The 23,609-nt window shown below is 44.2% G+C and overlaps 1 protein-coding gene across 1 annotated transcript in view; it reads right to left on the bottom strand.

Moving 5' to 3' along the window:
- The window catches only part of LOC139559949 (collagen alpha-5(IV) chain-like), a 72,332-nt gene that overhangs the window by 5,930 nt on the left and 42,793 nt on the right, over positions 1 to 23,609 (bottom strand). The window contains exons 30-46 of the mRNA XM_071376428.1: positions 19,935 to 20,085; positions 18,967 to 19,074; positions 17,656 to 17,820; positions 15,195 to 15,272; positions 14,813 to 14,947; positions 14,516 to 14,611; positions 9,800 to 9,892; positions 8,430 to 8,569; positions 8,111 to 8,228; positions 4,615 to 4,695; positions 4,220 to 4,318; positions 3,905 to 3,952; positions 3,534 to 3,716; positions 2,167 to 2,297; positions 1,956 to 2,028; positions 904 to 978; positions 385 to 504 (exon numbers count right to left, since the gene is read on the bottom strand). Of these exons, the coding sequence (XP_071232529.1) occupies positions 385 to 504; positions 904 to 978; positions 1,956 to 2,028; positions 2,167 to 2,297; positions 3,534 to 3,716; positions 3,905 to 3,952; positions 4,220 to 4,318; positions 4,615 to 4,695; positions 8,111 to 8,228; positions 8,430 to 8,569; positions 9,800 to 9,892; positions 14,516 to 14,611; positions 14,813 to 14,947; positions 15,195 to 15,272; positions 17,656 to 17,820; positions 18,967 to 19,074; positions 19,935 to 20,085 (1,894 nt within the window). The remainder of the gene's footprint in view (positions 1 to 384; positions 505 to 903; positions 979 to 1,955; positions 2,029 to 2,166; positions 2,298 to 3,533; positions 3,717 to 3,904; positions 3,953 to 4,219; positions 4,319 to 4,614; positions 4,696 to 8,110; positions 8,229 to 8,429; positions 8,570 to 9,799; positions 9,893 to 14,515; positions 14,612 to 14,812; positions 14,948 to 15,194; positions 15,273 to 17,655; positions 17,821 to 18,966; positions 19,075 to 19,934; positions 20,086 to 23,609) is intronic.

Here is a 23,609-nt window from a genome sequence, read left to right as displayed (position 1 = left end):
TTTATTTAACCTTTATTTAACTAGCCAAGTCAGTTAAGAACAAATTCTTATTTACAATGACGGCCTACGTTAGCCTGTGGTGCCCATAGCGAAGACCCATTGTTTTAACGTTAGCATGTGGTGCCCGCAGCTAAGACTCATTATGCTATGTTAGCATGAGGTGCCCTTAGCTAAGACTCATTGTGCTAACGTTAACATGTGGTGCCTGTAGCTAAGACTCATTCTGCTAACGTTAGCATGTGGTGCCTGTAGCTAAGACATGGCATAGCCTTCACTTTTACCCCCATAGAATAGTTCATTAGTAAGAAAGAATATGCCGTTTGGGTGAAATGAATCACGGTGGCCATGTGGCTTGTAGTTCCACATGAAGAAAGAATACAGAACCTGTTAATCCTGGTTGTCCTGACGACCCACTGGGACCTGGAGGTCCCTGGTTACCGGTGTAACCGGGTGGGCCCGGATCCCCCTTTTCGGGTCTCACTGTCACGTTAAGCCCCGGACAACCTGTATATGTGCATAAACAAATCTTTGAGTAGATTTTACTAACTGCTTGAGAACAAATTGTGTTAAAGATACTGTTCAGCGTTGCATTGATTCATTAAATACAGACTCACTGGTTTTCAGTGTTGAATGTTGAGTGTTTAATGTTGAATTTACAGTGTTAAATGTACAGATGTCCGTGTTAAATGTTGATTGTGTTAAATGTTGAGTTGTCCGTTTTTTTTTATGTTGAGTGTTAAATGTTGAGCTGTCAGTGTTTATGTCGACTGATGAGTTTTCACTGTTAGATGTTGACAGTTAAATGTTGCCTTTTCAGTGTTAAATATTGAGTTGTCAGTGTTTAATTTGACAGTGTTAAATATTGAGTTGTCAGTGTTTAATTTGACAGTGTTAAATATTGACCTGGTGGTCCTGGTCGGCCTTTGGATCCATTTGGTCCTTTCGGGCCAGGGCTATAACTAGGATCACCCATCTCACCTAAAACAACACAGTTCATCAAGAGACACTGAACACACTGAACACACTGAACACACACACACACACTGAACACACACACACACACTGAACACACACACACACACTGAACACACACACACACACAGAACACACACACACACACACACACACACACACACACACACACACACACACACACACACACACACACACACACACACACACACACACACACACACACACACAAGAACCAGCGCCCAGAGTTCTTCATGGACAGGGCAAGCGTTTAGAAGAAACTCCTGGCTGTACACATCACTATAGTGTAATGACAGGTTTGGTGTACACATCACTATAGTGTAATGACAGGTTTGGTGTACACATCACTATAGTGTAATGACAGGTTTGGTGTACACATCACTATAGTGTAATGCCAGGTTTGGTGTACACATCACTATAGTGTAATGACAGGTTTGGTGTACACATCACTATACTGTAATGCCAGGTTTGGTGTACACATCACTATACTGTAATGGCAGGTTTGGTGTACACATCACTATACTGTAATGGCAGGTTTGGTGTACACATCACTATACTGTAATGCCAGGTTTGGTGTACACATCACTATACTGTAATGCCAGGTTTGGTGTACACATCACTATACTGTAATGCCAGGTTTGGTGTACACATCGCTATACTGTAATGACAGGTTTGGTGTACACATCACTATACTGCAATGACAGGTTTGGTGTACACATCACTATACTGTAATGACAGGTTTGGTGTACACATCACTATACTGTAATGACAGGTTTGGTGTACACATCACTATACTGTAATGACAGGTTTAGTGTACACATCACTATAGTGTAATGACAGGTTTGGTGTACACATCACTATAGTGTAATGACAGGTTTGGTTTACACATCACTATACTGTAATGACAGGGTTGGTTTTCTGAAGAAAAAAAATGCAGAAGATTGTGGATAAAATAATGTTACCGGGGACTCCTGGGGTTCCAGGGTTACCTGGGGAACCGATTGGTCCTGGAGGTCCAGGGATGGCTCCTGGTCCCTAAGGGGGTAAAAAGACTCCATAGACTTCAAATTACACACAGTACTACTTATAACATCTATCTTTTCCAGCATTCAAGGCACGTTCTAACATAAGCAACATTTAGTTAGTCTTGTATTCTTCAGTGGAGTGACTCACCCGTAGCCCTGGAGGTCCGACGTCTCCTGTGGGCCCGTCCAAGCCTCTGCCCCCTGGAGCGCCCAGGTCTCCCCTGTCCCCTTTACATTCATAGCCTCCAGGCCCTGGCTTTCCCTTCGGACCCTGCTGTCCTGAGGACAGAAAGACCCCAGTACAAGTCATAATTTCAATGTTTTGATGTAGAATAGCAATCAGGGAGAGGTTGAGTTAGGGTCATAATTTGACTTACTGAGTCAACTAAGTCATTGAGTCATAACGGGGCGGCATGACGGGGCGGCAGGTAGCCTAGTGGTTAGAGCGTTGGACTAGTAAACCAACGGTTGCAAGATCGAATCCCTGATCTGACAAGGTAAAATAATCTGTCGTTCTGCCCCTGAACAAGGCAGTTAACCCACTGTTCCTAGGATGTCATTGTAAATAAGAATTTGTTCTTAACTAACTTGCCTGGTTAAATAAAGGTTAAAAAAATAACTATTGAGTTTCCGTTAGTCAGGAATAAGAGTTTGAGTGAATCAGGGACAAGTAGGGTTGCAAAATTCCAGGAACGTTTAATAAATTCCCTGGTTTTCCAGAAATCCTGCTACTGGGATTTTGGGAAAACCAGGGAATTTAGTGAAAGTTCCTGGAATTTTGCAACCTTAGGGACAATTGTTGATTTAGACGTTGGGATATTGAGTGTAAAGGCGTCAGCATGCTTCAGTTCCAACTCAGCTAGGAGAACCGAACGAGTGTGCTCGCATACTCCCTTATAAGACTTTCACTTTTTTTTTTTTATTAAAAAGTGGCAATAGTACTGTTTGTACATTTTGAGACGCCGTAGCCAGTTTACACTTCATATATTTTTTTAAATTAATCTAAGATATCTCAACAAATCTGTCATTTATTTTGAAATTTTTGCCAATGAGATCTTAGTCACGCAATTTTACATCTAACTAAGATGTTTGGTTCAGTATTTCTCAATTAAAAAATGTGAATGAAAACTCGTCGTCTCTCATTGAATGACAACAAAGACTTTATTGAAGAATCCCTACTGTTGACCAATCACGGACGAAGGGGCTACCGACTTCCGTTACCAACTTGACTTCGGCTTGCCTCGAGAAAAATGTTGTGTGCCCGGAAAAACTCTTACCGAAGTCCAAAACAAACAAAAACGTCACAAAAAGTATTAGTCTGGGAAGCATGCGGACACCTTCAGCCTTGACTAAAAATAACTTTCATTATTTTCTTCACTATCCAGAAGTAGGCTTTATCTGTGTCTGGGAAACAGACCTATAGACTTTCAGTAAGAGTCAAGGATGGAGATTGAATTCTGAGTTAAGAGTAGAGTTTGTGTCAGCACTAACTGATACATTTTCAGTTAAAGTCACCAGGGCTCCCAGGGCTGCCTTTGGGACCAGCATCTCCTTTCAGCCCGTTGACACAAACACCACCAGACCCTGGCCTCCCGCGAGAACCCTGGGGTCCTTCGTTGCCTCGGTGGCCCCGATCTCCCGGACACCCTGGGGGCTCCGGAGGAGTGGGTCCAGGGAAACCCACATCTCCCTTTGGACCTACAGGAAATAAATTATAGCCAATCAAATTCTAGCTATAAACAGAATCAATGGTAGCTAATTCAATTATCTTTGTTAACAACCAAACAACTGTTAGCCAGATAAATCTCTTTCTATGTTTGTGGCAAGTTATGGTAAGTGTTGTATTTCTGAAGGTATAAGAATAACGTTATTCATCAGGGAGTTACCTGGCAGTCCATTCTTTCCACGTGGGCCAGGAGTTGATCCCACAATCACTAAAGAGTGAGAAAGACAAGACATGTCTTACATTGCTAGATGATTACATCTTGCGTTTCAGCACTTCAGTCAACCCCCTGATAAGTGCAAACTCACTTTAAGTGCAACAAATTTCACCAGAGCCAATTCAAGTAGACAATCTTGCTATCTCTGTATATCTCAATGCTCTGGTTTAGAACAATCTATTGTTTCAGAAATCCACTGTACTACTATCACTAAAAGAATTGCTCTGACAGTTCAAGAAGAAGTCAACTTGTCTGTCTTACGTGTCTCTCCCTTCTGACCAGCAGGTCCAGGAATGCCATCGTAACCCTGGTTACCTTTAGGACCACAGGGACCAGGAGGACCAGGTAACCCTGGTTGTCCTGTGAAAGGGGACATGGTTAGACACCCCAAAAACATGAAGACTACTTGGCCAAAAGTATGTAGATACCCCTTCAGTGCCCGACTTCACTAATGCTCTTGTGGCTGATGTAACCTCATCAATGTTCCAACATCTAGTGGAAAGAGTGGAGGCTATAGCAGCAAAGGGGGGACCAACTCCATATGAATGCCCATGATTTTTGGAATGAGATGTTCGACGAGCAGGTGTCCACATACTTTTGAACATACTGTATTTTCATTAATATATTTCCTGTATAAACCTTAGTGATGTTCTGACCTGGAGCTCCATGTGACGCAGGGAGTCCTGGGAGGCCTGGGGGACCATCGGTACCTGGTTGGCCGGCAGGACCTCGGGCTCCTGGATCACAGAGAGAGAAATAGAGAGACAGAAAAAGACAGAGTAAGAGAAATGTACACAATCATCACCATCATCATGGTCATCTATCAAAACAACTATACTAATTAAGGGCCCTGTGTTTTGAACATTCATGAACGGAATTTAACCTTTATTAAACCTTGTTTCATCACTGTCCCCTTTTCTTTTTATGTCAGATGGTCCAGCACCTGTCACGCCCTGGCCTTAGTATTATTTGTTTTCTTTATTATTTTAGTTAGGTCAGGGTGTGACATGGGGTATGTGTGTGTTTTGGGTGATTATATGGTATAGGGGGTGTTGGTTGTAGTGTATGGGTTTGTGTGGAGTGTATGTGTCTAGGTATGTCTATGGTTGAGTGTAGGTGTTTAGGAAAGTCTATGGTTGCCTGATTTGGTTCTCAATCAGAGACAGCTGGTTATTGTTGTCTCTGATTGGGAGCCATATTTAAGGTAGCCATAGGCTTTAGGTGTTTGTGGGTAATTGTCTATGTTGAACGTAAGTAGCTTGTGTGTGCACTTTCGTTTGTAGCGTCACGGTCGTTTGTTGTTTTTGTATAGTTTGTATAAGTGTTTCGTTTCGTGTTCATCTTCGTTGTTCTAATAAAAGAAGATGTATTCATATCCCGCTGCGCCTTGGTCCGTCTCTCCTCCACACGATCGTGACAGAATTACCCACCAAACAAGGATCAAGCAGCGTGATCAGTGGCAACAGGAGCAAGGAACAAAGGATTCATGGACATGGGAGGAGATATTGGATGGTAAGGGACCTTGGGCACAACCGGGAGAATATCGCCTCCCTCGTGAAGAGCTGGAGGCAGCGAAAGCCGAGAGGAGGCGATATGAGGAGGCAGCACGGAGGCAAGGCTGAAATCCCGCAAGTACAACCCAAAAATTTATTGGGGGGAGGCTTAGAGGTAGTGGGCCGAAGGCAGGTAAGAGACCTGCGCCCACTTCCCAGGCTAACCGTGGAGAGCGGGAGTACGGGCGGACACCGTGTTACGCAGTAGAGCGCACGGTGTCTCCTGTACGTGTTCATAGCCCGGTGCGGGTTATTCCACCTCCCCGCACTGGTAGGGCTAGATTGGGCATTGAGCCAGGTGCCATGAAGCCGGCTCAACGCGTCTGGTCTCCAGTGCGTCTCCTCGGGCCGGCTTACATGGCACCAGCCTTACGCATGGTGTCCCCGGTTCGCCTACATAGCCCGGTGCGGGTTATTCCACCTCCCCGCACTGGGCGGGCGACGGGGACCATTCAACCAGGTAAGGTTGGGCAGGCTCGGTGCTCAAGGGAGTCAGTACGCCTGCACGGTCCGGTATTTCCGGCGCCACCTCCCCGCCCCAGTCCAGTTCCACCAGTGCCTACACCACGCACCAGGCTTCCAGTGTGTCTCCAGAGCCCTGTTCCTCCTCCACGCACTCGTCCAATGGTGCGTGTCTCCCGCCCATTACCACCTGTGCCTACGCCACGCACCAAGTCTCCTGTGCATCTCCAGAGTCCTGTGCATCCTGTTGCTGCTCCCCGCACTAGCCTTGAAGTGCGTGTCCCCAGCCCGGTACCACCAGTGCCGGCACCACGCACTAGGCCTAATGTGCGTATCCAGGGTCCAGTATGCCCTGTTCCTTCTCCCCGCACTAGCTTTGAGATGCGTGTCTCCAGCCCGGTACCACCAGTTCCGGCACCACGCACCAGGCCTACAGTGCGCCTCATCCGGCCAGAGCCATCCGTCTCCCCAGCGCCATCTGAGCCATCCGTCTCCCCAGCGCCATCTGAGCCATCCGTCTCCCCAGCGCCATCTGAGCCATCCGTCTCCCCAGCGCCGTCTGAGCCATCCGTCTCCCCAGCGCCATCTGAGCCATCCGTCTCCCCAGTGCCGTCTGAGTCATCCGTCTCCCCAGTGCCGTCTGAGTCATCCGTCTGTCCCGAGTGCCGTCTGAGTCATCCGTCTGTCCCGAGCCATTAGAGCCGCCCGTCTGTCCCGAGCCATCAGAGCCGTTCGTCAGTCAGGAGCCGCTAGAGCCATTCGTCAGACAGGATCTGCCAGAGCCGCCAACCAGACAGGATCTGCCAGAGCCGCCAACCAGACAGGATCTGCCAGAGCCGCCAACCAGACAGGATCTGCCAGAGCCGCCAACCAGACAGGATCTGCCAGAGCCGCCAACCAGACAGGATCTGCCAGAGCCGCCAACCAGACAGGATCTGCCAGAGCCGCCAACCAGACAGGATCTGCCAGAGCCGCCAGCGAGCCATGAGCGTCTAGAGCCGCCAGCCAGCCATGAGCGTCCAGAGCCGCCAGCCTGCCATGAGCGTCCAGAGCCGCCAGCCTGCCATGAGCGTCCAGAGCCGTCAGCCTGCCATGAGCGTCCAGAGCCGTCAGCCTGCCATGAGCGTCCAGAGCCGTCAGCCAGCCATGAGCGTCCAGAGCCGTCAGCCAGCCATGAGCGTCCAGAGCCGTCAGCCAGCCATGGGCAGCCAGAGTCGCCCGCCAGCCATGAGCAGCCAGAGTCGCCAGTCAGCCGGGATCGGCTGAATCCGCCAGTCAGCCAGGATCTACCAGAGACACCGAAGCGGATATTGACAATGCTGGAGTGGGGGCCACGTCCCGCACCCGAGCCGCCGCCATATTAGGGCCCACCCCGGACCCTCCCTTTATATGTCAGGTTTTGCGGCCGGAGTCCGCACCTTTTGGGGGGGGTACTGTCACGCCCTGGCCTTAGTATTTGTTTTCTTTATTATTTTAGTTAGGTCAGGGTGTGACATGGGGTATGTGTGTGTTTTGGGTGATTATATGGTATAGGGGGTGTTGGTTGTAGTGTATGGGTTTGTGTGGAGTGTATGTGTCTAGGTATGTCTATGGTTGAGTGTAGGTGTTTAGGAAAGTCTATGGTTGCCTGATTTGGTTCTCAATCAGAGACAGCTGGTTATTGTTGTCTCTGATTGGGAGCCATATTTAAGGTAGCCATAGGCTTTAGGTGTTTGTGGGTAATTGTCTATGTTGAACGTAAGTAGCTTGTGTGTGCACTTTCGTTTGTAGCGTCACGGTCGTTTGTTTTTGTATAAGTGTTTCGTGTTCATCTTCGTCGTTCTAATAAAAGAAGATGTATTCATATCCCGCTGCGCCTTGGTCCGTCTCTCCTCCACACGATCGTGACAGCACCACAAATCCAGCACCACAAATCCAGCACCACAAATCCAGCACCACACTCCAGCACCACACTCCAGCACCACACTCCAGCACCACACTCCAGCACCACACTCCAGCACCACACTCCAGCACCATCCTCAGACAATTGCTTTCATTTTTGGTCAAATCCTCATTTCTGAAAAGGTTAAAATCGAGGTCATGTGATAGCCCAAAACACAGTCCTCATCATACTAATCAGTGTTTCAGTAGTAATAACCATGATGTCCTGGGTCTCCTTTGGCTCCAGAGGGTCCGTGGGAGCCTGGAGGACCTGCGTAACCAGGAGAGCCTTTCATTCCTTTGGAGTCATGTTTGTTATACAAGGCTGGCTCACCCTAGAGAGGGAAAGAGAGAATGAGAAAGAGCGAGTGGGACAAAGACAGACAGACCGACAGACAGAGAGGATAGTGTTATCAGAGTCAGGTAATAGTCACATTGTTGTTTAAATTGTGACGATAGTTTTACAGTATTGTGTTGCACAGTGGCAGTGATTTCAATTGCTGGTAATAGACTGTGGTTCTGTTTGTTGATTGCACCTTCTGTCCAGGTGATCCTGTGAGGCCTGGTTTTGCACAACTGGACTCTCCTTTAGTTCCTTTTGGCCCGCATGGACCGGGCGTACCGTCTAGTCCTGGGTCTCCATTGGAACCCGGGCCTCCCTTTATTCCACGGGGCCCTACGAGATCATATCCTCACAACTCAATAACAGGAAAAACCTATAATCCATGGAAATTTAAAATCACATCCACACAACTCAATACGAACAGTAAGAACATCATCAATCGGCTTTTAATTAATTTGAGCCTTTTTCAATATGATAAATTGTTATACCATGCAGCATGATAAACATACAAGAAGACTATTGAATAGTCAAATATTGCTGTGCTTGTGTGTGAGTGTATGCGTGTGTGTGTGTTTCAGTGGTTGTGTTGGTGTGTGTGTGTTAGGGTTGGGCGCTATCCAGATTTGAATACCTTCATACCGTTCCTGTACCATCCCGGAGTATATACAGTATAACAGTAATACAAGAGCGCTATTTTTTTCCTAACGTAAAAAATAATAAAATAACACCCCCCCCCCGCCAAATAAATGTTGGCACACAAAACACATTTAGGAAGCAGGGATCATGATCCAGGAGGGGATTGATTATCTCTGCCGTAACCAAGAAGATTGATCTTGCATTAGCCACATAGCTAGCAAGTTAGCAAGTTAGCAAGTTAGCAAACCAAATGCATAGCTGGAGTCCTGAGCCGGAGATAATTTATTTGGCACAAATCTTAGATTGTCACGCCCTGACCTGAGATATCTCTGTTTTCTTTATATTTTGGTTAGGTCAGGGTGTGACTAGGGTGGGTACGTTAGTTTTTGTATTGTCTAGGGTTTTTTGTATGTCTAGGGTTTTTGTAGGTCTAGGTGATTTGTATGTCTATGGTGGCCTGATATGGTTCCCAATCAGAGGCAGCTGTTAATCGTTGCCTCTGATTGGGGATCATATTTAGGTAGCCATTTTCCCTTTGGTGTTCGTGGGTTCTTGTCTATGTGTAGTTGCCTGTCAGCACTCGTTTTGTATAGCTTCACTTGTTATTTTGGTTAGTTTGTTCAGTGTTCATTCATATTATATTAAAGAATGTACGCATACCACGCTGCGCCTTGGTCCGATTCATACGACGAACGTGACATAGATAGTTAACGTATAGTTATAAGAAGTGGCGTAGCATGCACCCTCCAAGCTTCAGGGTACACCAAACCCAAAAAGATATAATTCAAAATAAAATAAATGTAATTCCGTCGGTATTGATATACCACCCAAGCCTAGTGTGTGTCAGTGTGTCATTGTGTGTGTGTGTTTGTGTCAGTGTGTCATTGTGTGTGTGTTTTTGTGTCAGTGTGTCATTGTGTGTGTTACCTGGTAGACCCATGAGCCCCATATTTCCTCTGAGTCCAGATGGGCCTGGTCCTCCTGAGCACAGTCCATCAGCCCCAGGATCACCTGGACAGCCTAACATACACACATCATTAGTGTGCTTGCTGAAAGAAAACTCTAGAATTCCGACAATACTCTTGTTATAAATCAAACTAAACCAGTCACTACTACTACGGCTACTGTTTCTGCTGCTACTGCTACTACTGCTGCTGCTGATCCTACTACTACTGCTGCTGCTGCTACTACTGCTGCTACTACTGCTACTGCTGCTATGATACTACTGTTGCTGCTACTACTACTACTACTACTACTGCTGCTGCTGCTACTACTGCTACTGCTGCTATGATACTACTGTTGCTGCTACTACTACTACTACTACTGCTGCTGCTACTATTGCTGCTGCTATTACAGTATATTTTTGTTTCATCAGACCAGAGTACGATCTTTGTCCCCATGTGCAGTTGCAAACCGTAGTCTGGCTTTTTTATGGCAGTTTGGAGCAGTGGCTTCTTCCTTGCTGATCGGCCTTTCAGGTTATGTCGATATAGGACTCGTTTTACTGTGGATATAGATACTTTTGTACCTGTTTCCTCCAGCATCTTCACAAGGTCCTTTGCTGTTGTTCTGGGATTGATTTGCACTTTTCGCACCAAAGTACGTTAATCTCTAGGAGACAGAACGCATCTCCTTCCTGAGCAGTATGACGGCTGCGTGGTCCCATGGTGTTTATACTTGCGTACTATTGTTTGTACAGATGAACGTGGTACCTTCAGGAATTTGGCTCCCAAGGATGAATGAGACTCGTGGAGGTCTACAATTTTTTTTCTGAGGTCTTTCCTGATTTCTTTTGATTTTCCCATGATGTCAAGCAAAGAGCTTCTAAAGCCATGACATCATTTTCTGGAATTTTCCAAGCTATTTAAAGGCACAGTCAACTTAGTGTATGTAAACTTCTGACCCACTGGAATTGTGATACAGTGAATTATAAGTGAAATAATCTGTCTGTAAACAATTGTTTGGAAAAATGACTTGTGTCATGCACAAAGTAGATGTCCTAACCGACTTGCCAAAACTATAGTTTGTTAACAAGAAATTTGTGGAGTGGTTGAAAAACAAGTTTTAATGACTCCAACCTAAACTTCCGACTTCAACTGTATGATATATATATATATATATCTGTGTTTTATTATTTTCTCCTAACCCTACCACCCCTCCCCTAATTGGAGTAAACTAATGGACAACAACTGCTTTGATAGTTTTTAGTCCCATCCTTCAGCTACCCTCAATCCCTCCCATCTATCTCTGAACAGCATCCAGTTTTGATTTCTATCTGCCATATATTTTGTGCTGTGCTGTTTTACAAAAGTTCTGAACCTTTTATATTCTCATAGTTTTTTTTACAGATTGTAAATGAAAGAAACATTTTTGCTAAGAGTATTATTATATTATTGATGGATTGACTATGACTTTTCAAATCCTCCAGTAGTGCTATTTGCTGCGTTAGCTCCATTTACCTGGAGCTATCAGCCATTCCTGAACCTGCGTCCAAAAACAAGCTACATATGGTCAAGTACCAAAACAAATGCTGTAATGATTGCCTCTTTGCAGCTAAATCTGCAAAGCTGGAATGGGTGTATCCCCCATATATATATAACATTCTATTGGTTGCAAGAATTTTGTATAATAATTTAAATTGAAAAACTCTACGTTTTGAATCCAGCGTCATTATGTGTATCAGAATTCTGCCAAAACAGAACACAGTTAGTCACTCACCCTTCTAGACAACTTGAAACAGGTCTTGTGTCTTGAAGTCACCTAGGCTAGCTAGTACTAGCCAACTTATTTCGCCAATTAGCTTCAGTCGGCCAGTGTGCCACCATGGAAAAATTGGTTTGACATTGGATAGCCTATCTCTGGGGCTAGTAAGTGAGAAAATATTTTAATGTTGCACATCTTTTAGTTGTCTGATTAAATGCTTTTAGTATTTGTATATGCTTACCCCATTCATAATACGCAGTCATGCTTACCTCATCCATAATACACAGGCATGCTTACCTCATCCATAATACACAGGCATGCTTACCTCATCCATAATACACAGGCATGCTTACCTCATCCATAATACACAGGCATGCTTACCTCATCCATAATACACAGGCATGCTTACCTCATCCATAATACACAGGCATGCTTACCCCATCCATAATACACAGGCATGCTTACCCCATCCATAATACACAGGCATGCTTACCCCATTCATAATACACAGGCATGCTTACCCCATTCATAATACACAGGCATGCTTACCCCATCTATAATACACAGGCATGCTTACCCCATCCATAATACACAGGCATGCTTACCCCATCTATAATACACAGGCATGCTTACCTCATCCATAATACACAGGCATGCTTACCTCATCCATAATACACAGGCATGCTTACCTCATCCATAATACACAGGCATGCTTACCCCGTTCATAATACACAGGCATGCTTACCCCGTTCATAATACACAGGCATGCTTACCTCATCCATAATACACAGGCATGCTTACCTCATCCATAATACACAGGCATGCTTACCTCATCCATAATACACAGGCATGATTACCTCATCCATAATACACAGGCATGATTACCTCATCCATAATACACAGGCATGATTACCTCATCCATAATACACAGGCATGCTTACCTCATCCATAATACACAGGCATGCTTACCTCATCCATAATACACAGGCATGATTACCTCATCCATAATACACAGGCATGATTACCTCATCTATAATACACAGGCATGCTTACCTCACCCATAATACACAGGCATGATTACCTCATCCATAATATACAGGCATGATTACCTCATCCATAATACACAGGCATGCTTACCTCATCCATAATACACAGGCATGCTTACCCCATCCATAATACACAGGCATGCTTACCTCATCCATAATACACAGGCATGCTTACCTCATCCATAATACACAGGCATGCTTACCTCATCCATAATACACAGTCATGCTTACCCCGTTCATAATACACAGGCATGCTTACCTCATCCATAATACACAGGCATGCTTACCCCGTTCATAATACACAGGCATGCTTACCTCATCCATAATACACAGGTATGCTTACCTGGATGAAATTATGATACATGGTAAAGAATGTGTATATATCCGATTGTATATACTGTAACTGTCTTATGGTGAGCAAAAGACCAAAGTTTACGACACAGTCTTGAGGTAGTCAGTCTCAGTCTATTTAGGAGGCCGCAAGGAACTATGAGGAACTATAAGGAACTATGAGGAACTATAAGGAACTATGAGGAACTATAAGGAACTATGAGGAACCATGAGGAACTATAAGGAACTATAAGGAACTATGAAGAACGATGAGGAACTATGAGGAACTATGAGGAACTATGAGGAACTATAAGGAACTATGAGGAACTATGAGGAACTATGAGGAACTATAAGGAACTATGAAGAATGATGAGGAACTCTGAGGAACTATAAGGAACTATGAGGAACTATCAGGAACTATGAAGAACTATGAGGAACTATGAAGAATGATGAGGAACTCTGAGGAACTATGAGGAACTATGAGGAACTATGAGGAACTATGAGGAACTATGAGGAATCATGAGGAACCATGAGGAACTATAAGGAACTATAAGGAACTATAAGGAACTATGAAGAACGATGAGGAACTATGAGGAACTATGAGGAACTATGAGGAACTATGAGGAACTATGAGGAACTATAAGGAACTATAAGGAACTATGAAGAACTATGAGGAACTATCAGGAACTATGAGGAACTATGAGGAACTATGAGGAACGTGAAACAACCTTTCTTTTTTTCTATATAGCTGAACTCTTTGTGAACTCTTGTAATTGGTTCTGACTTCTGCAAATCAGGTTCCGGACAATTACCACTCCCACTTGTCCTTGATTGATATCGTGCCGGGGACGGACTGACCATAGGGTTTATGTAGTTGATGGTTCTCTTGTCCGTCTTGTCCGTCTTCATTCTACTTTAATAAATCGGGTTCAATATCACAATATGAACTCTGTTGTTCTCTGACATTTGCAAATCAGGTTCTGGACAATTAACACCATCCTTTGTATATGTAGTGCTGCGACTTACGAGTAGATGAGATTGTTTATGTAGTGCTGTGACTTACGAGTAGATGGGATTGCCCGGGATAGCGATACCATGACAACATCCCCAATATTAGCATGGTTTGCATTTCAAGTCAAGAATCATCCTTAAGTGTGTGAAATTGATTGTGCAGCTGAATAAAGTTTATTTAAGCTGATTTGGATGTGACTAGACATGGTGATATTTATTTATTTAACCAGGCAAGTCAGTTAAGAACAAATTCTTATTTTCAATGACGGCCTAGGAACAGTGGGTTAACTACCTTGTTAAGGGGCAGAACGACAGATTTTCACCTTGTCAGCTCGGGGATTCGATCTTGCAACTTTTCGGTTACTAGTCCAACGCTCTAACCACTAGGTTACCTGCCGCCGATATCTAGTATCGGCCATGCTGATATCGGGCATATTGACTTGCAGAGTAAAAAAAAAACGTTTTTTAAATGCGTTACCACAACTACCATCACTCCAGCAGTCACTACCACGAAGCATGACGTTTCCTTTTCTAGTTTATAATACACACAGACCTCTCGGCCCATTTCCTGGGTCACCGTCCCTCCCATCAATGCCTTTGGGTCCAGGATATCCAGGATGTCCTTTAGCACCATGGAAACCAGGCAGACCTATTGCATAAGAGACAAACAACATGTTAACGTGTTAAATGACCATATCAATCACAATATTTCTAATAGTAATTCTCTTACAACACATAGTCCGAGATTCAAATGGAACTGATCATAGCATTGGGGGGGAAAAATGATCTTCTGCATAAATACCGCACTGCATGTTTGATTGAATTGTTCGCTCATCTCTATGGCGCTCACCACGTTTCCCAGGGTCCCCTGGGGGCCCGTGTATGACTGTATTGGATGATGGTCCACAAGGGCCTGGGGGCCCGTCGCCCCCCACACAGCCTGGTACACCACTGTGACCTTTCTCCCCATCAGGGCCAACCGATCCTGCCCAGAACCACATCCCCCCCCCAAAAATCATATAATCTATTGTCATAATTCACACCTTCATCATCATTGTGTAAATGTGACAGTTTATTTGTACGTGTGAGTGTTCTTGCACGTCTGTATGTGTGTGTGTGTGTGTGTGTGTGTGTGTGTGTGTGTGTGTGTGTGTGTGTGTGTGTGTGTGTGTGTGTGTGTGTGTGTATGCACGCCCATGTGTGTGAGTCTGTACATGTGTGTGACCTCTGACCTTTGGGACCGGGTGGTCCTTCAGCTCCAGGTGGGCCGTCAGGGCCCGGTCCAGGTCTTCCTGGGTCACCTCTAGGACCTGTAGTAGGTAACATATACTACTGTAGGAGGTAACATATACTACATCAACTACTGTAGGAGGGAACATATACTACATCAACTACTGTAGTAGGTAACATATGCTACATCAACTACTGTAGTAGGTAACATATACTACATCAACTACTGTAGCAGGTAACATATGCTACATCAACTACTGTAGTAGGTAACATATACTACATCAACTACTGTAGTAGGTAACATATACTACTGTAGCAGGTAACATATACTACATCAACTACTGTAGTAGGTAACATATACTACATCAACTACTATAGCAGGTAACATATACTACATCAACTACTGTAGTAGGTAACATATACTACTGTAGCAGGTAACATATACTACATCAACTACTGTAGTAGGTAACATATACTACTGTAGCAGGCAACATATACTACATCAACTACTGTAGCAGGTAACATATACTACATCAACTACTGTAGCAGGCAACATATACTACATCAACTACTGTAGTAGGTAACATATACTACATCAACTACTGTAGGAGGTAACATATACTACATCAACTACTGTAGGAGGTAACATATACTACATCAACTACTGTAGGAGGTAACATATACTACATCAACTACTGTAGGAGGTAACATATACTACATCAACTACTGTAGGAGGTAACATATACTACATCAACTACTGTAGTAGGTAACATATACTACATCAACTACTGTAGTAGGTAACATATGCTACATCAACTACTGTAGTAGGTAACATATACTACATCAACTACTGTAGGAGGTAACATATACTACATCAACTACTGTAGTAGGTAACATACTACATCAACTACTGTAGTAGGTAACATATACTACATCAACTACTGTAGGAGGTAACATATACTACATCAACTACTGTAGCAGGTAACATATACTACATCAACTACTGTAGGAGGTAACATATACTACATCAACTACTGTAGTAGGTAACATATACTACATCAACTACTGTAGGAGGTAACATATACTACATCAACTACTGTAGTAGGTAACATACTACATCAACTACTGTAGTAGGTAACATATACTACATCAACTACTGTAGGAGGTAACATATACTACATCAACTACTGTAGCAGGTAACATATACTACATCAACTACTGTAGGAGGTAACATATACTACATCAACTACTGTAGGAGGTAACATATACTACATCAACTACTGTAGTAGGTAACATATACTACATCAACTACTGTAGTAGGTAACATATACTACATCAACTACTGTAGGAGGGAACATATACTACATCAACTACTGTAGTAGGTAACATAATACATCAACTACTGTAGTAGGTAACATATTAAAGTAAAAAATACATTAACCAAATCCCTGGCATTAGACAAACTCATGGTAATGATACTGGAGCACTCAATGTCTTTCCACATTCAATGCAATCAAACTTAATTTATCCCCTTGAGGCAATTCCTACTAGGGCTACGGCGGTGAATCAGACTTATAAAACAAACAGACATAGACAAGAACATGCCTTCATCTGAGACCAGTGTAACTTGGCTAAGCCTTATAATAAGACAGTATACTGTAAGTGCTCATTCATGCTTATATCATGTATTACATCTATTACATCTGTCCTCTTTGAAGTGTTACCAATGTGTTCAATGTGTCAGTGCTGTTACTGTACCTGGTGTTGAATGTGTCAGTGCTGTTACTGTACCTGGTGTTGAGTGTGTCAGTGCTGTTACTATACCTGGTGTTGAATGTGTCAGTTCTGTTACTGTACCTGGTGTTGAATGTGTGGAATGTGTCAGTGCTGTTACTGTACCTGGTGTGGAATGTGTCAGTGATGTTACTGTACCTGGTGTTGAATGTGTCAGTGATGTTACTGTACCTGGTGTGGAATGTGTCAGTGCTGTTACTGTACCTGGTGTTGAATGTGTTGAATGTGTCAGTGCTGTTACTGTACCTGGTGTTGAATGTGTCAGTGCTGTTACTGTACCTGGTGTGGAATGTGTCAGTGCTGTTACTGTACCTGGTGTGGAATGTGTCAGTGCTGTTACTGTACCTGGTGTTGAATGTGTTGAATGTGTCAGTGATGTTACTGTACCTAGTGTTGAATGTGTCAGTGCTGTTACTGTACCTGGTGTTGAATGTGTCAGTGCTGTTACTGTACCTGGTGTTGAATGTGTCAGTGCTGTTACTGTACCTGGTGTTGAGTGTGTCAGTGCTGTTACTGTACCTGGTGTGGAATGTGTCAGTGCTGTTACTGTACCTGGTGTTGAATGTGTTGAATGTGTCAGTGATGTTATTGTCCCTAGTGTTGAATGTGTCAGCGCTGTTACTGTACCTGGTGTTGAATGTGTTGAATGTGTCAGTGATGTTACTGTACCTGGTACACCTGGTAACCCGTCTCTCCCTCTGCCTCCCATCTGTCCAGTCAGGCCCTGCACTCCGGGTTCGGAGGCCCCAGGGGGCCCAGGGTCACCAGCCGGGCCTGAACTTCCAAACCCCGGGGCGCCAGGGTCCCCGCGCGAACCAATCTCTCCATTAGCACCTGGGTAAGAGGGGAAAGTCATAGAGTAGTGGATAAGAGCAAAAGAAAGCAAGGAAAATATGTAAATAGTGAACAGAGGGAAAGGAAGAGAGGGAGAAAAAGAGATGGGAGAGGAAGAGAGGGAGAGGAAGAGAGAGGAAGAGAGAGAGAGGGAGAGGAAGAGAGAGAGGGAGAGGGAGAGAGAGAGGGAGAGGGAGGAAGAGAGAGAGAGGGAGAGAGAGAGGGAGAGGAAGAGGGAGAGGAAGAGAGAAAGAGAGAGGGAGACAGAGGGAGAGAGAGGGAGAGGGAGAGAGGGAAAGAAAGAGAGAGGGAGAGGAAGAGAGAGAGGGAGCAAGAGAGGGGGAGCAAGAGAGAGGGATAGAAAGAGAGAGAGGGAGAGGAAGAGAGAGAGGGAGAGGAAGAGAGAGAGGAAGAGAGAGAGAAAGAGAGAGAGAGGGAGAGAGAGAGGGAGAGAGAGGAAGAGAGAGGGAGAGAGAGAGGGGGAGAGGAAGAGAGGGAAATAGAGAGGGGGAGAGAGAGGGAGAGAGAGAGGGAGAGAGGAAGAGAGGGAAAGAGAGAGAGGGAGCGGAAGAGAGAGAGGGAGCGGAAGAGAGAGAGAAAGAGAGAAAGAGAGGGAGAGGAAAAGAGAGGGTGAAAAAGAGAAAGGGAGAGAAAGAGAGGAATAGAGAGACGGAGAGGACGAGAGAGGGAGAGAGAGGAAGAGAAGGAATGAGAATGGAGAATGGTAGGAATGAACGAAGAGAGAAAGAGAAAATTATTATGTTGTCTCGAAGACAACCAGTTGTATGTTAGGGACATTAGGAAGACAACCAGTTGTATGTTAGGGACATTAGGAAGACAACCAGTTGTATGTTAGGGACATTAGGAAGACAACCAGTTGTATGTTAGAGACATTAGGAAGACAACTAGTTGTATGTTAGGGACATTAGGAAGACAACCAGTTGTATGTTAGGGACATTAGGAAGACAACCAGTTGTATGTTAGGGACATTAGGAAGACAACCAGTTGTATGTTAGAGACATTAAGAAGACAACCAATTGTATGTTAGAGACATTAGGAAGACAACCAGTTGTATGTTAGAGACATTAGGAAGACAACCAGTTGTATGTTAGGGACATTAGGAACATTCAGGCTTCACCAGCTCACCTGGGGGTCCAGGTCTGCCTGACAGCCCTGGTGGTCCGGTTGGGCCTTCAGTACAGCAAGTACTTGCGTAACCAGGAGGTCCTTGGGAACCATCTACACCTTTACTTCCTACAAACATATCAGGCATAAGGCCATAAGTACCTGGGAGTATGTGTACCAGTGTTTAAATACATCGGTGTGAATTTGATGGAGTGTATATGCCTCAATATAACTGTGCATGAATGCGCAGAAAAAGTGAAAGATGGAGTGTGTGATGGTGTAACGGGTGTCGTCCTCCTCTTCCTCGGACGAGGAGAGGAGAGAAGGATCGGTGGACCAATACGCAGCGAGGTATGTAGACATAATGAATTTATTTAAACAAGAACAAAAACGAACTATACTTGAAATGATTACAAAATAACAAACGGACAACGTAGACGAAACCTGAACATGGAACTTACATAATGACACGAAGAACACACGAGCAGGAAACAGACTACATCAAAACGAAAACAACCGAAACAATCCCGTGTGGTGCGCAGACACAAACACAGGAGACAATCACCCACAAACAAACAGTGTGAAACAGCCAACCTATATATGGTTCTCAATCAGAGGAAAACGTCAAACACCTGTCTCTGATTGAGAACCATATAAGGCTAATTACAAGTGACCTAAACATAGAAACACAAAACATATAATGCCCACCCCAACTCACGCCCTGACCCTCTAAACACATACAAAAATAACATAAAACAGGTCAGGAACGTGACAGATGGATATGTTGTGATGGTGAATTTGTGTGTGTGTCCGTGTGTGTGTCCCATGTCCGTGTCGTGTCTGGGTCTACCTGTGTTGTGTCTACCCGTGCTGTGTCTGCGTCTACGTGTGCTGTGTCTGGGTCTACCTGTGCTGTGTCTGGGTCTACCTGTGCTGTGTCTGGGTCTACCTGTGCTGTGTCTGGGTCTACCTGTGTGTACAGTAAGTACCTTTGGGGCCTGAGGACCCATTGAGGCCGGGTGGTCCCGGACTCCCTGGTCGGCCCAGTACTCCTGGATCTCCAGGAGGGCCCTGGGCCCCAACACCACCTGGGAAACCTTTAAGGCCGGCTGGACCTAGGATCTCAAACCCAGCATCACCCTGAGAGTGGATGGAAGGATGAATGATGGTTAGATGGGTAGATGGAAAGACTAATGGAAGGGTAGATGAAGGGTAGATTGATTCATGAATGGAGGGATGGATGGAAGGAAGTATAAATTAAAGGACTGATGGAAGGACAGACAGTCAGACAGACAGACATACAGACAGACACAGATCGACAGACTGACTGACAGACATGACAGGCAGACAGACAGGCAGGCAGACAGACAGGCACCGACAGACTGACTGACAGACTCAGATCGACATACTGACTGACTGACAGACAGACAGACAGACAGAGACACAGATCGACTGACTGACTGACAGCCAGACACAGATCGACTGACTGATCGACTGACTGACAGACACAGATCGACAGGCAGACAGGCAGGCAGACAGACAGACAGGTGTTTTTTGGTAGGTTTCTACACTACTTTCCGGGTCACAACTCCTGCAGCTCTGTCACACGCTGGGTCTGTACATAGTTAATGGTAGGCTTCGAGGGGACTCTTACGGTATGTACACCTACAGCTCATCCCTTGGCATTAGTACTGTAGATTACTTTATCACTGACCTCAACCCAGAGTCTCTCAGAGTGTTCACAGTCAGCCCACTGACACCTCAGTCAGATCACAGCAAAATCACAGTCTACTTGAACAGGGCAATACTCAATCATGAGGCATCAAAGCCAAAGGAACTGCACAATATTAAAGAAATGCTATAGATGGAAGGAAAGTAGTGTAGAAACTTACCAGTAAAACAATTAGGCAACAACATATTTAATCTCTTCTAGACAACTTCCTGGACAAAATGTTTCACTGTAATAGTAAAGGTGTAAACTTGGCAGTAGAAAACCTAAACAGTATATTTGACCTCTAAGCTTCCCTATCAAATCTAAAAATGTCAAGCAGAATGAACAACAATGACAAATGGTTTGATGAAGAATGCAAAACCTATGAAAGAAATTGAGAAACCTATTCAACCAAAAACATAGAGACCCAGAAAACGTGAGCCTTCACTATGGTGAATCACTAAAACAATACAGAAATACACTACGGAAAAAGAAGGAACCGCACATCAGAAATCAGCTCAATTTAACTGAAGAATCCATAGAATCTACCCACTTCTGGGAACATTGGAACACACCAGTGGAGGCTGCTGAGGGGAGGACGGCTGTCACGTTCTGACCATAGTTCTTGTGTGTTTTCCTTGTTTTGTGTTGGTCAGGACGTGAGCTGGGTGGGCATTCTATGTTTTGTGTTTCTATGTGGGGATTGTCAATTGGCCTGATGTGGTTCTCAATCAGAGGCAGGTGTTTGTCATTGTCTCTGATTGGGAACCATATTAAGGTAGCCTGTTTTCTGTTGGGATTTGTGGGTGGTTGTCTCCTGTCTTTGTGTTCTGCACCAGATAGGACTGTTTCGGTTTTCGCATTTATTGTTTTGTAGTTTGTAGTGTTCACGTTATTCTCTTTATTAAACATGTTGAACACTAGCCGCGCTGCGTTTTGGTCCTCTCCTTCATCCCAGGAAGAAAACTGTTACAACGGCTCATAATAATGTCTGGAACGGAGCAAATGGAATGGCATCAAACACCTGGAAACCATGGAAACCATTTGTTTGATGTATTGGATACCATTCCACTATTCCGCTCCAGCCATTACCAAAAGCCTGTCCTCCCCAATTAAGGTGCCACCAACCTCCTGTGGAACACACTAAACAAACAACAACACGAAGAGTTATCTATCCAAAACGTAGATGTATATATATAAACCACTTCTCCAATCGTTTTGGTTCTATAACAAAGAACAAACAGCAAAAACATATACATGATCAAATGCAAATCTTAGAATCAACTATTAAAGACTACCAGAACCCACTGGATTCTCCAATTACATTGAATGAACTACAGGACAAAATACAAACCCTCCAACCCAAAAAGGCTTGTGGTGTTGATGGTATCCGAAATAAAATGATAAAATATACAGACTGCAAATTCAAATTGGCGATACTTAAACTTTTGAACATCATCCTAAGCTCTGGCATCTTCCCCAATACTTGGAACCAAGAACTGATCACCCCAAACCACAAAAGTGGAAGTGGAGACAGATTTGACTCCAATAACTACTGTGAGATACAGCAACCTTGGGAAAATCCTCTGCATTTTCATTAACAGGAGACTCGTACATTTCCTCAGTGAAAACAATATACTGAGTAAATGTCAAATTGGCCTTTTATCAAATTACCGTACTACAGACCAAGTATTCACCCTGCACACCCTAATTGACAAACAAACAAACCAAAACAAAGGCAAAGTCTTCTCATGCTTAGTTGATTTAAAAAAAGCTTTTGACTCAATTTGGCATAAGGGTCGGCTGTACAAATTGATGGAAAGCGGTGTTGGGGGAAAAACATACAACATTATAAAATACATGTACACAAAAAATAGGCAAAATTGGCTAAAAGAAAAAAACATATTTCTTTCCACAGGACTGTGGGATGAGACAGGGATGCAGCTTAAGCCCCACCCTCTTCAACATATATATCAACGAATTGGCGAGGGCACTAGGACAGTCTGCAGCACCCGGCCTCACCCTACTAGAATCTGAAGTCAAATATCTACTGTTTGCTGATGATCTGGTGCTTCTGTCCCCAACCAAGGAGGGCCTACAGCAGCACCTAGATATTCTGCACAGATTCTGCTAGACCTGGGCCCTGACAGACCTGGGCCCTGACAGACCTGGGCCCTGACAGACCTGGGCCCTGACAGTAAATCTCAGTAAGACAAAAACAATGGTGTTCCAAAAAATACAGAAATAGAAATTCCATCTAGACACCGTTGCCCCGAGCAACAACAAAAACTATACGTACCTCGGGTTAAACATCAGCGACACCAAAGGTAACTTCCACAAAGCTGTGAATGATCTGAGAGACAAGGCAAGAAGGGCCTTCTACACCATTAAAAGGAATATAAAATTCAACATACCAATTAGGATCTGGCTAGAAATACTTGAATTAGTTGTAGAACCCATTGCCCTTAATGGTTGTGAGGTCTGGGGTACATTCACCAACCAAGAATTCACAAAATGAGAGAAACACCAAATTGAGACTCTGCTTGCAGAATTCTGGAAAAATATCCTCAGTGTACAACGTAAAACACCAAATAATGCATGCAGAGCAGAATTAAGCCGATACCCGCTAATTATCAAAATCCAGAAAAGAGACGTTAAATTCTACAACCACCTAAAAGGAAGCGATTCCCAAACCTTCCATAACAAAGCCATCACCTACGGAGAGATTAACCTGGCGACGAGTCCCCTAAGCAAGCTGGTCATGGGGCTCTGTTCACAAACACAATCAGAGCCCCAGGACAGCAACACAATTACACCTAACCAAATCATGAGAAAACAAAAAGATCATTACTTGACACCTTGGAAAGAATTAACAAAAGAACTGAGCAAACTAGAATGCTATTTGGCCCTAAACAGAGAGTACACAGTGGCAGAATACCTGACCACTGTGCCT

Source organism: Salvelinus alpinus, chromosome 30 (genome assembly GCF_045679555.1).
Source record: "Salvelinus alpinus chromosome 30, SLU_Salpinus.1, whole genome shotgun sequence".
Classification (NCBI taxonomy): Eukaryota; Metazoa; Chordata; class Actinopteri; order Salmoniformes; family Salmonidae; genus Salvelinus; species Salvelinus alpinus.
The sequence above is the reverse complement of the archived record's forward strand: the minus strand, read 5'-3'. Positions and strand labels throughout refer to the sequence as shown.